This window comes from Pezoporus flaviventris, unplaced genomic scaffold (assembly GCF_033815535.1).
Source record: "Pezoporus flaviventris isolate CSIRO_AGI_PZ_B2104156 unplaced genomic scaffold, CSIRO_AGI_Pfla_v1 ptg000078l, whole genome shotgun sequence".
NCBI lineage: Eukaryota > Metazoa > Chordata > Aves > Psittaciformes > Psittacidae > Pezoporus > Pezoporus flaviventris.
Genome location: NW_026892626.1, coordinates 16873298 through 16888764, shown reverse-complemented (window position 1 = coordinate 16888764; position 15467 = coordinate 16873298). Strand labels below are relative to the sequence as shown.

Sequence of the window (15467 nt, the reverse complement as noted above, 5' to 3'; positions counted from 1 at the left end):
TGCAATAAACTAAAGGAAGCAAGGGCAGCTCAAAAGAAGAAAATCCAAACAACCTTGGTGCTAGGCACAGGGAGGCTTCACTTCCTCAGCACCCCCCCGGCTAACTCCCAACACAAACCTGTTCAGAGGGGTTTATGCTTCAAAACCAGCCAGAAAAGCTCAAACTAAACCCTCATACAAGCCCCACAGGGGTGGGACAGTCACATAAAACATACAACCGAGGCCGAGTGTTAAAATGTCTTTAAGAAACCAAACCACACGCGCATCACACACACACACACTTTGGCACAGGAGCCTTAAGTTACCACTTGAAACATTCCAAGTCAGAGGAGAGCTACTTGGGGATGGGTTTTGTTGGGGTATTTTTTGCCTTTCCTTGGGTTTTTTTAGCCCCATAAAAAGGTATCAAGCAGCGGTGGGGAAGCACAAGGAGCGAGTGCAAATGCTGCCCTGTTCCTATGGTGCTGCTCGGAAGCAGGCGGCTGATTACAGACACGTCTGGAAAACTAACACAAAACATTCCTGGTTTTCAATGTGAAAACTGTAAAATGCCATTGAGTACTTGTGCATTGGGGTCCTTTGGAAAAGGAACCATAAAAATATATATATATTTAATAAAAGTCTCTTTTTTTTTGTCTTTTTTTGTCTTTTACCCTTAACTTAAGTAAAGAGCAAATATACACCTATAAGCAAGAGTTCAGATCCACTTTACTGAGAGCCTGGAAGTCCATACATCAAATTAATTCCCAGTGGCTTATCCAGACACTGGAAGAGCTCCCAGCTCCAAAGGGCTGGCATTCCTGAAAGATCTGCAGCTCTGGCTAACCTCCTCAGCCAGCACAAAGCAAAGACTCATTCCAGCCTTATCTGCCTCAGCCAATGCTCCCCCAACACACTGCAGGCGAGCAGAGCCCCCCCAGGCACACAGGACCCGGCTGTGGGAGCAGCAATCTGGGCAACAAACCTGAGTCCTGGCGATTTCAACCCATCTTGAGGCTGGAAGAATGAAAATAGAAAGCACCCAGCTTGTGTTTTCTTATTACTCAGAGGGCAAACCACTGATTCCAGCTACTGAGGAAACAGCTTCCAAAGGAGAGCCGGGAAGAGCTTCAGTGATAGAGAAACTAACTGTGCAATAAGAAAGTGCATTTAAAGGTAGCTCAAAAACCAGATTAAAGATCAAATCGCCACTCGACAGGAGGGAGAATCAAGCTCCAGCAGCCACGCTCCTTGGGCTGGGTGAGTTTTACATTCAGGCTCTGTCTCGCGAGTCCGAGGGGCAGGAGAGAAGCATTCCCGTGCTCCGACAGGGACACAGTTCTCCTGGCAGGCCATGCTCTCCTGCCCAGTTTGCTTCTGTGTGGTACCAGTTCCGGACAGCTGTCATCGGAATTCATAGATAGGAGCACTGTGCTCAGGAACGTGAGTTAAATTCAATGACTGATACCTGGGAGAGAAGGAAAGAGATGAGCGAAGAGGATTACATAGAGCAACAGAGCTCCCCTAGCACTTGGCAGGCCCCAGGGCACACAGCCTGGTGGGTGGCTTTTCTCTTGCCTTTTAGGTGCCTCAGAGGTGTTCAGGCACCCAACACCCACTTACCCACAGTGCCAAACCCCTCAGCATCATGCCTCGTTTCCATTCCCTGAGCTACCTGCAGGCAGGCTGTGTTTGAGGTGGGCTCTGGACACCTTTTGAAGTTCAACAACTTTCATGTTCCAACAGTGTTTGCTATGACTGCAAATCACACTCAGGTCTTTCAAAGCTCAGCTTGAGGGGATCTGTCTGAAAGCCTCCCAAGTACTTTCCCTCCCTCTGAGAGCTTCAGCCACCCTACAGATTCACTTGCTGTGTGTGTCACATTCAAGGCTGTCAGAGGGAAAAAAGCTCTCCACAGCTCACTGTCAGATCCTTGCCTCTAATAAGACACCAACTGACTTTGACTGTTCCTTTGTCTTATAGCAACACCCCAAGGACCTTGGACTATAACACACTGGCCTGACAAGGCTGCTGCCTGAAGGGAGCAACAGCCAAGCTGTTACATGTGAGGAGGCACTGAGCTCGCTCTCAGAAGCCCCTCTGACATCCTCTGAAGGGGCAAGGCACAGAGAAGCTCAAAGCCTCAATCACTGAGCAAAGCACAAGCTGAGGGAGCACAACTCCACCCATGAGATGAGGCAGCCCCGTGCTCATCTTCCCTCACAAGAGGGCCCTGTGGGCACTTGCACTGGAGACAAGGCTTCTGAAGGGATGCTTTTAGTGATCCATAACTGGTATCTGCCTGCCCGTGTACCAGAGCATTGCTTTGCTGAGCCACAGCACGCCTCCAGACCTTGTACCTCCCCTGCTCCACCTCACCAGCCCAATTATTCCCCACCATGCAGAAAGGGCAGCGCTTTACACCACACAAATGGGCTGCAGGAGCTTGCTCTGGCCAAAAGTATGGTGCACACCCCATCCCTTCCGCCCTGAGGTCCAGCCACCAGGCTAAACCCCCTTCTCAGCCCAGAGAAGCACCACCTGGACACTCCTAGGTTTGAGGAGCAGAAGGGAGGAAGCTTCCTTACCATTCTGAACTCCTATGGTAGTAATAGCCCTCTATAGATGCTGCTGACTTCTGGAAGCAGATGTAATAGAAACCAGCAAAGGAAGCACCGCTGATGTCTTTGATGGTGTGATCTGGGACTAGGAACTGCTCCTGTATACAAAACACAGACTCTGGTTTAAAATGCCAGTCAAATACAACCCCCTGCCTTCAATGTGTCCTCCTAAACTGAGCACTGGCACCCGCTAACATGAAGGCATTCCTGTCTGAGCACTCCCTGCACCCTCAGCAGCCCAACACACACAGACCACCGTGTTCTTTCACCACCTGCCACTGTAGGCATCCTACAGGGGAGCAGACAACTGAGGACAGAAGCTCTTATAACAAGAGGGCATGAGATCAGTTTCAGCTCAAACCAGAAGCCAATTGCAAAGCCAGCAATCAGAGCCAGCTGATGATGAAGAGAAAGCTCTGGGGAGACCTTACAGCCTTCTAGGGGGCTTAGGAGAAAGATGGAGAGACTTTTTTACCAGGGCATCTAGTGATAGGAGAAGGGGTATCAGTTTCAAACTAGAAGAGAGTAGATTCATGTTAGGTATAAGGAAGACTTTCTTTGCTGTGAGGGTGGCAAGACACTGGCACAGGTTGCCCAGAGAGGTGGTAGATACCCTACCCCTGGAAGAATCCAAAGGGAAAAGATGCCCCCCAGTGGGGAAGTGGTACCAGAATGACCTTCAAAAGCCTCTTCCAACACAAACCACTCCACGTTTCTATCATTTCCTCCCCTTGCAGCTGCACAAAGCTCATGCAAAGAGGGAAGAATCAACCCAGGTGAAGAACAGAGAGGTGCAGACTGTCCAGTCTGTGTCACACACACAGGGACTGCAGACACCAATTCTCTCATCACCAAGCAAGATCTTCCTGTTGTGTTTTGAGCCATGACTGCAGCCCTTCAGGATGCAATTAGCTGGCTAGACAGGAGTCATGCTGGAATTTGCAGCTGTGGTGGGTTATGACGTTGGGAGGATGAGACCTTTCATTAAATCATGAGAGCTGCCAAAGCTTCCAGGTACCACAAGCCTCTGCTGCCATTTGTAAGCTCAAGAAGGAGACATGTGAAGTTTACCTTCCATCTCATGAAGACATAGTCCCCATTTTTCAGATCCTCATAGTCAAAGTCATCAGAGTTAAATGTTTTTGCATACTGGTAAAAAGCTTGGAACTTTCCCTGAAACACAGAAGAAACCATTCAGGATGCTTATTCCAGCTCATTGGTGCCAGCTGCTATTTGGGAAGCAAAAGCTATCACAGAACAGGACCTGCTCACCAAAGGGGCTCTTCCCTTGGAGCTGTGCTAAACACACACCCCAGGATGAGCACAGGGGAACACAGAGGATTGACTGCTGGATACCCGCAGCCATATCCAGCCTGGCTGGAGAAGCTCCTACACTTCCAGAGGAAGCTATTTTGACAGAAACATAATAAATATCAAAGTATAGCAAACAACAGCAAAGGTCAAGGTGGGGAGGCAATGAACTGCTTGATCCAGAGCACAGGCACACCCAGCCCTGAGCAGAAGGTTGAGGTGGCCAAGACACAGGTACCAATTGCCCTGCCTGTGCTAGGGAGGCACCTTCTCCACTCCATTTTGTGATAAACCTTCAAATAAGGAGCATGTTCTCCTTGTTGGGAGGTAAAAGGATGGGGGATTGTTGCTGCTCTCTTCCAACCCCAGGGTCAGCAAGCAGAAAGCAAGATGCCCCATCCCCTGTCATGGATCACAGCCACCAGCCTGCTGGTGGAATCTCTACTTGCAAAGATCCCAGTGAGGGAAGGAGGGAGACACCCAAGGAGATGTTTCTAGGCCTGACAGCTCTGGCATGGGCGCACACTGCACCTCATCTCCAGAGCAGCTGAACTGAACCCCCATCTGCTCCCCCCAGGTTTATTTACCCAGTGTTTCCGATCCACATCTTCATCAGCATCCCACTTGCGTGTTAAGAAAGGGTGTTTCTTACTGATTATTTCGCCTTCAAAGAAAGTGGTGAGGGTTGGATATTCCTGGGAGACAAGAGAGATGGATGGGAGGTCAGATTTGTCACCTAGAGCCAGAAACTCACACACACACAGGGGTACAGGCACCAGCAAGAAGCCACATCTCCCAGCAGGAGCTCTGAGCTATCCAAGGCTGAAGCTCTCAGCCCCCCAGTCACTGACTAGGCCTGCCTGCCTCACACCTCCAGGTCTGGTACACACACACACACACACACACACACACAAAGCCTCCATCCTCTTATTCCAGCCCCTCTCTTTTCACTTCCTGAAAGCAGGAGCTGTGTCAGGGCTGGACCGTGTCTCCAAGCAGGACAATCACAGCCAGCTCCCCAGAGGACACCCAGCCCTTGCTGTGTGACTGCTCCAAAGCCCAAGGGCTGGATTAAGCCACCCAGGGGGGAGGAACTCCTCTCCAGCTTTGTCTAAGCACTGAATTAAGAGAGCACAGGCAGGGAACAGCAGACTCAGCTGGGGTGAGCAAGCTCCTTCAAGCATTACCCCTGGGAGACAGCTCTCACTGACTGTCCCACACCATGAGCAAGCTTAGAGGATGGATGGAAAAGGAAATAAGTGAAGATCTGACTGTTCCAATCCTCCTTTCTTTTCTTTCAGCCACACAGCACCACTGGTAGAGTGCCTAAAGTTGCCCCCAGGGTCAGATTTGGTCTGCTCAAACTTATGGGATGCCAGACGAACTTCCCACTCCCAGGACTCCCATCCAGGCCCTTGCTCTACAGGCCAAGCACAGACTGAAGCTGTTAAACTGCTTGGTGGTGAAATCTAGTCCACGCTCAACCCCTCCACTTCCTATTTCTAATGGCAGTTTCCCCCACCCCATTTGGGAACAAGCAAAGCCTTTACATGCATCTTTTCTTGCTGTTTTGCACTTAACACTCACCTCTGTAAGGCCTTTAATCTTCAAGTATCCACAGAGATAGGAGTTTTCCATATCCACATGCTAGAAAAGAGTGCAAGGTCCAACCATAAGCACAGGCAGGAAGGCACCCAATTGATCCAAAGCAGTTTCTGACCCCTGCAGAGCTAATTTCAGTCCAGCTCACTGCCCAGTGCTCACACTGGCAGCCCTTCCCCATGGCTGGGAACCACTTGGAATGATCATCTAGGGGTGCTGAGCTCACCTCTGACATCCCTGATATCCCACTGCCTGCTTCCAGCTCCATCACACTGAGGCAGCAGCATCTGCCCAGGTCTCCAATAGGAAGCAAACCTTCCCCTTCCACCCAGATGAAGCCAACTCAGTTTTCTCCAAGTGAAAGCACCACTGACTTAATCACACCCCTAGCCCCACATCTCCCCATCAACCACCAGCAGTAAACAAGTGTTTGGGTGAGAGAAGAGTAAAAAGCATCTTATTTATTGGAGATAATCCAGGCTACAAGAAAGCACAGCCCTGACTTTGCCCTCTGCTTATTTAACAGGCCTGACCCACACCTCACTAACTCACTTCCCATAGAATCACAGAATGGTTTGGATGGGAAAGGACCTTAAAGCTCATCCAGTTCCAACCCCTGCCTCAGGCAGGGACCCCTACCACTGGAGCAGGTTGCTCCAAGCCCCTGTGTCCAACCTGGCCTTGAACACTGCCAGGGATGGGGCAGCCACAGCTTCTCTGGGCACCCTGTCTCTCCTGGCAGCAGGGTGCACACCAAGGCCTGCTCAGAAGCCAGATGAGTTCCCATGTGCTTTGAAGGAGGCCTTCCTCCCATATCCAACACTTTGATGCCACCCTTCTTTGGGCTCCATCTCACTGGCTAGGATGCTGCATGGGTTCCACAAACCTTTAAAACCAGGGGGTTTTCCAAGCTTTTCCCACCATCTCCAGCTCCATTCTCAGAACAAGCAGCGAGTTACTTAGGGAAGTGCAGGCACTGAGGAGATGAATCTTCCCCACCTGTGCTGTGGAAAGCGCCATTTCCCTGCACTCAGCACAGGGAGAGCAGCAGCAGCCACCTCTCCTCAGCTGACACACATGAAAACAGCAGCATTTTTAGCACAAAGGCACTGCCAGCCCCTGCGTGCAGTGGAGCTGAGCAGCCATAGGATGTCCCCACCGCAGCAAACCCCGCCAGGTACATCGGTGCTGCTGGAGCTGGTTCAAACACTCCCCCATCTGCTAGCCCTGGGGCTCCCCATCGCACAGTCAGGCTTCAGCACTGCCCTCGCTACATGCTTCTGTGCCACCAAAGTGGGAACAAAGCTGTGAGCAGTGTGCTCTGTAGGGAAGCATGTCTCAGATGCCTGTTTGGCCGTGTATTAATGACTCCACACCTCACAGCTCTGCCCAAAGCGAGCCTGCCAGGGCCTGGGACTAAAAATAAAGCACGCAGGGTGACAATGACTGCAGGAGGAACGGCCACAGGAGCCAGGGGACCCATTCTCCAGCACGCTACAGCTGTCTGGTTGCATTCCTGTCACAGACAAACCACCGCACCTTACCTCATGCTCCCTGTGGGAGCCTCTGACACCACAGGGATGGAGGACCCTGGGTCCAGCTCTGCCACAGCCTGGGACTGGGACCTGGCTCCCTGGTCATTCCCAGCCAGGCCTGAAATACAGGCCATCCCGGAGGAAGGGCTTCCGAGGACACCACCCACTCTGAGCTGGGCTCTTACCCTTCTGCCCTCATGGCCAGTTCACAGCCTGAAGGGAACGGGAAGGGAGGAACCTTGCCAGGCCCAAGGGGAATAGGGCACAGAGGTGAGGGGAAAGGCTTGAGCGCAGTGAGCTCTGCTCAGGGTTTGAGGAAGAGGGAGCAAAGTGGTGACCCTGAGGGAACGGAGCCTCTCCTGGGGCCTGAGGGGAACAGGACAGGGTCTTTTCCCCTTATCCCAAAAGGAAAGGGGACCACAGAAAGTAACAAGAGATCCCTGCAGAGCCTCAGCCCTCAGAGCTGTCACTGGGCTTTATAGAACCAGAACACTCACAGGGAGGGCCATGGGCCTCTCCAGGCCCGAGGGGAAGGGTTCCCCCATCGTGGCTGCAGGGCATGGGGGCAGAGACGGGTTTGTGTGTGCGTGTGTGTGTCCCAGCCACAGGCCTCGGAGAGGCTCCGGGGATGGGACACACCACTGCGGCTGCGTTCTGAGGGAGCCGGGGCCGGGCCTGAAGGCATGGAGGCCGGCGGCAGCAGACGGAGCAGGCCTGAGGAGACGGAGGCCCGGTGAAGGAAGGGAAGGGGGGGGGCTAAGACCGCGTCCTCGGTGGTGCCGCTCACCTGCATGACGACCTCCACCTCGTAGGCATTGCCCTTGCTGCGCTGCTGCCCGCGGAACTTGGCGCCGCTGTACAGCAGCGAGGTGGCCACGCCGGGCTGCGCCGTGTTGATGGGGGGCGGCGGCACCAAGCTGCTGGCGGCCGCTCCGGGCGGCGGCGAAGCGGAGGAGGACGACGAGGCCGAGCCCGCCGCTGCCCCGCCAGCGCGGCACCGCTCGCTCCTCACCGGCATCTCGGGGGGGTCCCCGGGCGCCAGCGTGGCCGGAGCCGGTGGGGACCGAGGAGGACGGGGGAAGGGGGGGGGGGGAGAGGCCGGGTCTCGGCTCCGCTCCCCTCACACCGAGGCCGCCACCGCCGCCTCACTGAGGGGCCTCCCGTCAGCGCCTCCTCGCCCTGCCATTGGCTCTCGTGGCCGCCGCGGGGGGGGCGGTGCCGGGCGCTGATTGGCTGCTGGCGGCCGGCACGCGCTTCCTCCCGGCAGGCGCGGCCGCGGGGCGCTGCTGGGAAATGTTGTTTCGTTGCGCTGGCGGCCGGACGGGGCGGCAGAAGGGACAAAACGCGTGCGCGCCGCTGATTGGTTGGCGACGAGGGAGTATGGCGGCGCCCGTGCGGCGGCGCTGAGCGGGCTCGGACCGGACCGGACCGGTGCCCTCCGCCTCCCCTCGCTCCCCACCGCTTCCCCCCGCCGCCATGTGGCTCCGCTGCCGCCGGCTGCTCCGCGCCTGCTGCCCGCTGCCCCGCCCGCCTCCTGCCGCCCCCGGCACCGCCCCGCTGCGGCCGGGCTGGGGCCGGGCCTATGCCCCGCCGGGAGGTGAGGGAGCACATGAGGGGAGGGGGGGGGCCCTGTTCCTATACCCTATATTCCATAGCCCATATCCCGTATTCCGTTTCACATGCCCCATATTCCATACTCCATATCCCATACTTCATACCCCATATCCTGTATTCCAAATGCCGTATCCCATACTTCATACCCCATATCCTGTATTCCATATGCCGTATCCCATACTTCATACCCCATATCCCATACCCCCATATACCTCGTATCCCATACTTCATACCCCATATTCTGTACCCCCCCTGTACCCCATATCTCATACCCCATATCCCATACCCCCCCTATACTCCATATCCCATACCCTGTATCCTGTACCCCCCCATATCCCATACCCCCCTATACCCCATATCCCATACCCCCCTATGCCCCATATGCCATACCCCGTATCCCATACTTCATACCTCTTTTCCCATACCCCATATCCCATACCCCCCCTATACCCCATATCTCCCCTATACCCCATATCCTATACCCTGTATCCCATGCTTCATACCCCATACCCCACCTATACCCTGTATCCCATACTTCATACCCCATATCCTATAGTCCATACCTCTGTATACCCCCTCACATCCCTGGGTGACCTTCAGAGCTGTCATGGGGGGGGGGATCCCCGGCAAGACCAGCCCCGCCGGGCCAGGGAAGGGCCCCATGGGCCAAATGGGACACAGGATCCCTCCTGGAAGTGCAGCCCTGTGGGGTCGGGGCTCCCCCCCTGCCTCTGAGCACCTCAGACAACGTGGTCCTGGTGATGGGCATCCCCCTGCGCCCTTTGCCTGGCGTTCGCAGGTGTTTGGAGCCACATCCTCAATGCACCGCTCTGATACATTGGGTTTGGGGTTTGGGGGGGGTTTGGGGGTGTTTCAGGGACACTCTGGGCCGTGTGTCCCCTGCACAGACCTTGCTGTGTGGGTTTGAGGGCACTAAAATGAGCCTGGTTCTGTTGGAGGTGAGGCTGCAGCCGCTGTGACTCACTGCGGGGTCTCCTCTGGGGTGCATTGATCTGTGCCTTCATCCTGTGGCTCTTCCCGAGGCCCTGAGGCTGAGCAAATCCTCTTCCATTCCCAGCGGGAATGAGCTTTCTTTCGCCTCCAATCACAGAGCTGCAGTCTGGCCTCTTGCTTCGCCCTTCACAGGGCCCGTTTGGTTTGGGGTTTACAGCATGGCAGATTCCTCCTGCCTTGTGTGAGCTGTGAGAGCCTTTGTGATGGCTTTAACCTGGCTCCGAGGTGTTGGATGTGTGCAACAGCACCGGTAGGAAATGAAGCAGCTCTTAAAGCAGAGCTCGCCTTGCTGCTGGGGCAGGATGGAGCTGCATGTATAGGCTGGAGGCTGCTGTCGAAGGGGGTTCCTCCCCGGTGACTCACTGACACAGTGTGGTCCACGTGTCCCCAGCATCATCCAGCTGTGGCACCGTCCTCACAGCATCCTGCCCCTGGACACTGCTGGAGCGTGCAGGTCAAGGCAGGGAACGAGAAGCACTGAGGGTGCGTTTGTTGTCATCAAGGGGTGGGAAGAGGTTGTTGTGCCCTGTCCTGCCTCTGACCCGGCTCTGATGGGTTTCTTGTCTTTGACTGCAGTGGGAGAAGCTGCAGCAGGCTCAGAGCTGGGCTGGGTCAGCCTGGAGAAGAGAAGGCTCCTTAAGGGGAGACCTTAGAGCAGCTCCAGTGCCTGAAGGGGCTCCAGGAAACCTGGAGAGGGGCTTTGGACAAGGGCCTGTAGGGACAGGCCAAGGGGAATGGCTTTAACCTGCCAGAGGGGAGACTGAGATGAGCTCTTAGGCAGAAGCTCTTCCCTGTGAGGGTGCTGAGGCGCTGGCACAGGGTGCCCAGAGAAGCTGTGATTGCCCCATCCCTGGCAGTGTTCAGAGTTCCAAGGGAGCTGAGGCAGAGTGAAGCTGCTCCCATTGACGTGCAGGTTGTGCACAGCAGCGCTGTGCTTCTCACCAGTGTCCTGGCGCTTCCCAGATGAGTGGAGCTCATTGTGGTGCTTGGAAGCTGTGAATGAATGGGCTGGAATTCTGTGGCCAGGCCACCAGCACAGCACTGAGGGCTTTGTCTGTTCTGGGCTGTGGTGGGGAGCAGGGGAAGGGACCAACCTCCCCTTGACTGCCCCTAAAAGGCTCGTTTTGTCCCCAGAAAGGAAGCGGTTTTACCAGAACGTGAGCATCTCTCAAGGAGAAGGTGAGTTCAGCCACTGGGACAGGGCAGAGGGGCTGGTCCCAGCCTGTGTGAGTTTGGTATTGTCACCATCCTGCTGTCCCCTTTCCTCATCCATAGCAAAGCTGTGGGGTGGGAAGCCACTTCCAAGACCCAATATGTCCAAACGATGGTGTTGGTGCTCCCACCACTTGCGCATCCCTGGTACTCTGCTCCCATTAGCTCCAGCTCTGAATCTGTGGGGTTGGCTGTTGTTCCTTAGTGCCTGCTCCTCTTTGATTCCCCAGGATTTCTACTCTGATTCCCCAGGAGGCTTTGAAATCAACCTGGACCACCGAAAGCTGAAGACACCCCAGGCCAAGCTCTTCACTGTGCCCAGTGAGGCCTTGGCCATTGCAGTGGCAACAGAGTGGGACTCCCAGAAAGACACCATCAAGTTCTACACCATGCATCTGGTGAGCATGGCAAGATGGGATACTGGGACCTTGGAAGGACAGAACACAGTGTGCTGGGAGCAGACAGGTCAGGAAAGTCAGGATTAAAGACAGGGAATTGAAATTCCAGGGGTTAAAGATGGGGTTGCCAGGCCACTGCTACCTGGTGAGGGCTTTGCCAGTGTGTGAAGTGAATTCCAGAGCAAGGGTTGAAACACTTTGGGGTGTAAGCCCTGTGCTGGGATGCATGAGATCTTCTCAGAGCATCTTCTGAGAGTGCTTCCTTCGGTATGCTGCCTGTCCCAGCCTTCCTGTGGAGTTGGCATAGGTTGGTCTAGAGCAGGGGTGACCATGTAGACATGAGAGTGGTCTCCAAATGCAGAACACTGAGAGGTCAGGTTGTCCGAATGCCCATAGAAACAGGGATAAGAGGTCAGGAGTTTGGCAGGGCACTGGTTGACACTGGTTGGGTTGACACTGGTTGGGTGACTCTATAGGGTATCACTGGAGGGACTTGAGAAGGGGCTGGACAGTGTTAGCGGGGACTGTGAGGGCAGGAGGAAAGGATGAGCTTCCTTCCCTGGTGCTTGCTGGGCCCATTCCTGTGGCACCTGAAACCAAGGAGGTGATTCCTATTGCACAGGTCTGGCCCTGCGCCCCCCCTTTAGCTGCACCCCTCACTAACTCCTCTGCTGCTTCTTGGCTTTGTACAATAGAAGCTGCTCCTTCCCCAAGCCGTGACTCACAGTGGTTTAAACGGCCTCTATCCCCCAGACCACCCTGTGTAACACAGCGCTGGACAACCCCACACAGAGGAGCAAAATGCAGCTGATCCGAGCAGCCGTGAAGTTCCTGGAGACTGACACTGTCTGGTACGAGATGGGGCACAGGGGTGAGGGTGTCTGGGCACTGTGGGGTTGGGGGAAGAAAGGGAAGATGTCGGTTGTAAATCAGTCACAGCAGGGCTCTGACCTGTCTGGGGTTTGGCCTGAGGGTTTGAATGGGTTTAGGCCAGTTCTATGTCTGCAGACTTAGTGGAAATTCATGCATGTGAATGGGGATCTGGTCCTCTGCTGAACCCTATTTTGGACATCTCTGTGCTGGGCAAGGCTGGGAGCAGCAGGAAATGAAGATTTCCTTGGGGAAAAGAAAACAGCTTTGAAAGGCCTGGGGGAATCTGTGAGCCCAGTCCCTGGTACTCCTGTGTCAGTTCAGGCAAGCTCACATAACTTGTATCAGCAGCCAAAAGCCCTTCATTCCTTAAAGTGGGCCACAGGATCCAGCCTTTCATGCCCAGGCTTCTGTCTCACAGTCCCAGCCTCTGCAATATCCACTGGGAGCTGCATGGCCCCATATAAAGAGTTCCAGTGGGATACATCCCCTGCTCTGACCACTAAACCTCACTGCATCCTGTGCCTGCCTTGGGGCTGCCTGTTGGCTGCTTTGTTTTATAGTAAGGATTATGCTTGCTGGAACAACAAAATGCTCTGAATTTGGGAAAGAGTGGGGGGATTGTTCCCAATCACTGCTGCCACTGCCTTCATTCCCCTTGCTGTGCTCTGGGGGTGAATGAACACCCATTGTGGTTCTGTTCTGCAACGGCCCAGCTATCGTGTGGAGGAGCCACCTGCCTTGGCAGAGCTGCAGAAGAATGAATGGGATCCCATTGTTGCCTGGGCTGAGGAAAGGTAAGAAGAGGCCAAAGATGTTCCTGTCTGCTTTTGGCCTGCCTAGGCCAGGAGCTCTGGTGCTTGTGGCTGTCAGAGCCGCAGGATCCGTGAGCCCTGTGCTTTTTTAAGGAGCTGGGTGATCATTCCAGGTACAACGTGGCAATTGGCTCCTCCACCAGCATCCTGGGGCCAAACATCCCAGCCAGCACCAAGGATACCTTCGTCAGCCATCTGGCATCCTACAACATGTGGGCCCTGCAAGGTGAGAAAGGTTATTTTGCACAGGGAAGCTTTGTGGCACAATAAAAGGAGGCAGCTGCCAAGGCAAAACCTTTGTCACTGCAGTGACAGTGGCCACAACAGCGTTTTGTGTCTGTTGTTAACTGTGGATCTGAGACTGAAGTACCCAGATACAAGGATCAGTAGCCCTGTGACCTCCCTGAGGAGGTTCCACACTGCCTGTCTCGTCAGAGCATGTGAAGATGCTGCTGTAACGCTGCAGAAAACAACCCTGAATCTTGTTTGTTTTGGGTTATTCCCTTCCAGGCATAGAATATATCATCACCCAGCTGAAATCTCTGATCCTGTCCATGGGTGTGATTGACAGGCACATTACAGTAGAGAAAGCCGTGCTTCTCTCTCGCCTGGAGGAAGAATACCAGGTAAATCATGTTACAAAGCAGCCCTATCATTCAAATAGCAATAATCTCAGCGTGACAAATGCATCTCCCACCACAAATAACTGGCAAGGGAAGTGCCTGCTATTGCAGGAGAGGTTCCACCTCACCACTCTCTGCGTTTGAGAGAGCTTGGAGTGTGCTGCTGTAAAGCAACACCATGGGCACAGCAGCCCAGAGAGCTCCTGGGGCTGCCAGGTTCTTTTTGCAGAGCCCAGATGGCTGCTTTGCTCCCTCTCTAATGTGAAGTGCAAAGTCGTGGCTGGCTTCTCTTGCTCTGGGTTATCCAGCCTGGAGGCTTTGGCAGACACCAAGCTAATAACTTGCTTGCTGGAAGCTGGCCTGGCACGAAACTCTCCCTGACCCAAAAGTGGTTGAAATTGATGGGAATCTTTTCATCCTCCCTTTAAGGGGCTTTGCCTCAGACTCCACTACAGATGCAGCACCACTCCTCTGGAGATCTCCCTGCCCTATTAGTGACCAGCACAGCTCCTGGTTCACACCCATGAAAAGGGAGAGCTGCTGAGCAGCTTTATGGATAACCCAGTTCTGAGCTGACTCGTTCCTCCTCTCCTTCAGATCCAGCGGTGGGGCAATGTGGAGTGGGCCCACGACTATGACCTGTGTGAGCTGCGTGCCCGTGCTGCAGCTGGGACTCTCTTTGTCCACCTCTGTTTGGAGAGCTCGACTGTGAAACACAAGCTGCTGCAGGACTGAGGCTGCTGGGCTGAAACAGCAGGAAAATGCCTGGCTCTGAATCTCTGGCATGACCCAAGGGATGGGAATCGTCCTCCTGCCATCACATCTTTCCTGGGATCAGCCTCATGCTGAGGAGCTGTGACTTGGTGGGCAGCTCCTCTCTTGGGCTGCCTGTCATAGTGCAGCACCAGCAGTTTTGAGCCCACAAGGAGGGAAGGTCGAGGTGAGCATCCCCTGCATCCCCAGGCCAGCAGCTCTGTCCAATGCTGGTGTCAGTAACGCATCAGAGGAGCTCCCACGAAGGAAACAGCTTCCTGGGCAGGGCACGGCACAGACATACCCAACATATGCCACATGTCTTCATAGCTGCCAACTCCTGACACACACTTGTTATGGGAATCTGAAAACAGGCTCCATTGCATCTGTTCTTCATCCCTCAGCGTGCCTGTATGTAACACCAGGGTCTCTCTCTTTGATTAAAGGCACCTCCCTGCTAGATCCTGAAAGCCAATACTGCTGAGTAGTTCTTTGTTTTAATGACCAAGCTGTGGTGCTGGAGTTTCTGGGATGGCTGCAGGCATGGAGCAGAGCAGACCCTACCGAACAGATCTGCTCCCTCTGGGTGAGCCTCCCCATGCAACGTGCCCTGTCCTTGCAGAGTGACAGGGAGGCAACTATGCAATCCTGGAGCAAGAGAAGGGGGGGAAGGTGGGCTTCAGAACACTGTGAGCTAAACCTGTGTATGACAGCACCATGGGGCTTTCAGAGAGACCCAGTATCTTCCCCAGAGCACGTATGCAGCCACCCTCTCATTTAACCTTCCCACCTTTCTCCTTGCTGCTCGCCTCCAGCGGTGCCGCCCCGGCCAGCATCATTGCTCAGAAGCTGCTCACAAGTGAGTGCAGCAGCTGCTGTCACGGAGCAAGGAGGGGAATTAATGGCTCCTCGCTTGGCTGTTGCGAGCAGCGGCGTGTGAGCTCCTCTGGAACCATTGATTCCCCTTCCTGCTGCTGGGGGCTGCTCTGTTCACGCTGCACAAAGCCGCTTTGGCGAGAGGCGGGGAAGAGGACGAGGCTCCCAGGCACGCAGAGCCCCTGGCAGCCTTGTGCTTGCTGAGCTGGAAACCTGCTGTTATCTTGGGGGTGGTTTGATGGAG

At 54.6% G+C, this 15467-nt stretch overlaps 2 protein-coding genes across 2 annotated transcripts; one reads left to right on the top strand and one right to left on the bottom strand.

The window, feature by feature from the left end:
* Window positions 1-692: 692 nt before the first annotated feature.
* GID4 (GID complex subunit 4 homolog) lies at window positions 693-8099 on the bottom strand. The gene is made up of 6 exons (XM_061473149.1): window positions 7836-8099; window positions 5499-5558; window positions 4499-4606; window positions 3672-3773; window positions 2568-2698; window positions 693-1447 (listed from the first exon to the last, which is right to left on the bottom strand). The coding sequence occupies exons 1-6, from the start codon at window positions 8064-8066 to the stop codon at window positions 1384-1386; spliced, it is 696 nt and encodes a 231-aa protein (XP_061329133.1). The 5' UTR covers window positions 8067-8099; the 3' UTR covers window positions 693-1383.
* A 425-nt stretch (window positions 8100-8524) lies between these two features.
* ATPAF2 (ATP synthase mitochondrial F1 complex assembly factor 2) lies at window positions 8525-14822 on the top strand. The gene is made up of 8 exons (XM_061473466.1): window positions 8525-8645; window positions 10811-10855; window positions 11141-11286; window positions 12040-12137; window positions 12873-12953; window positions 13085-13197; window positions 13482-13597; window positions 14192-14822. Exons 1-8 carry the CDS (start codon window positions 8525-8527, stop codon window positions 14327-14329), a joined length of 858 nt encoding a protein of 285 aa, XP_061329450.1. The 3' UTR covers window positions 14330-14822.
* The last annotated feature ends 645 nt before the right edge of the window (window positions 14823-15467 follow it).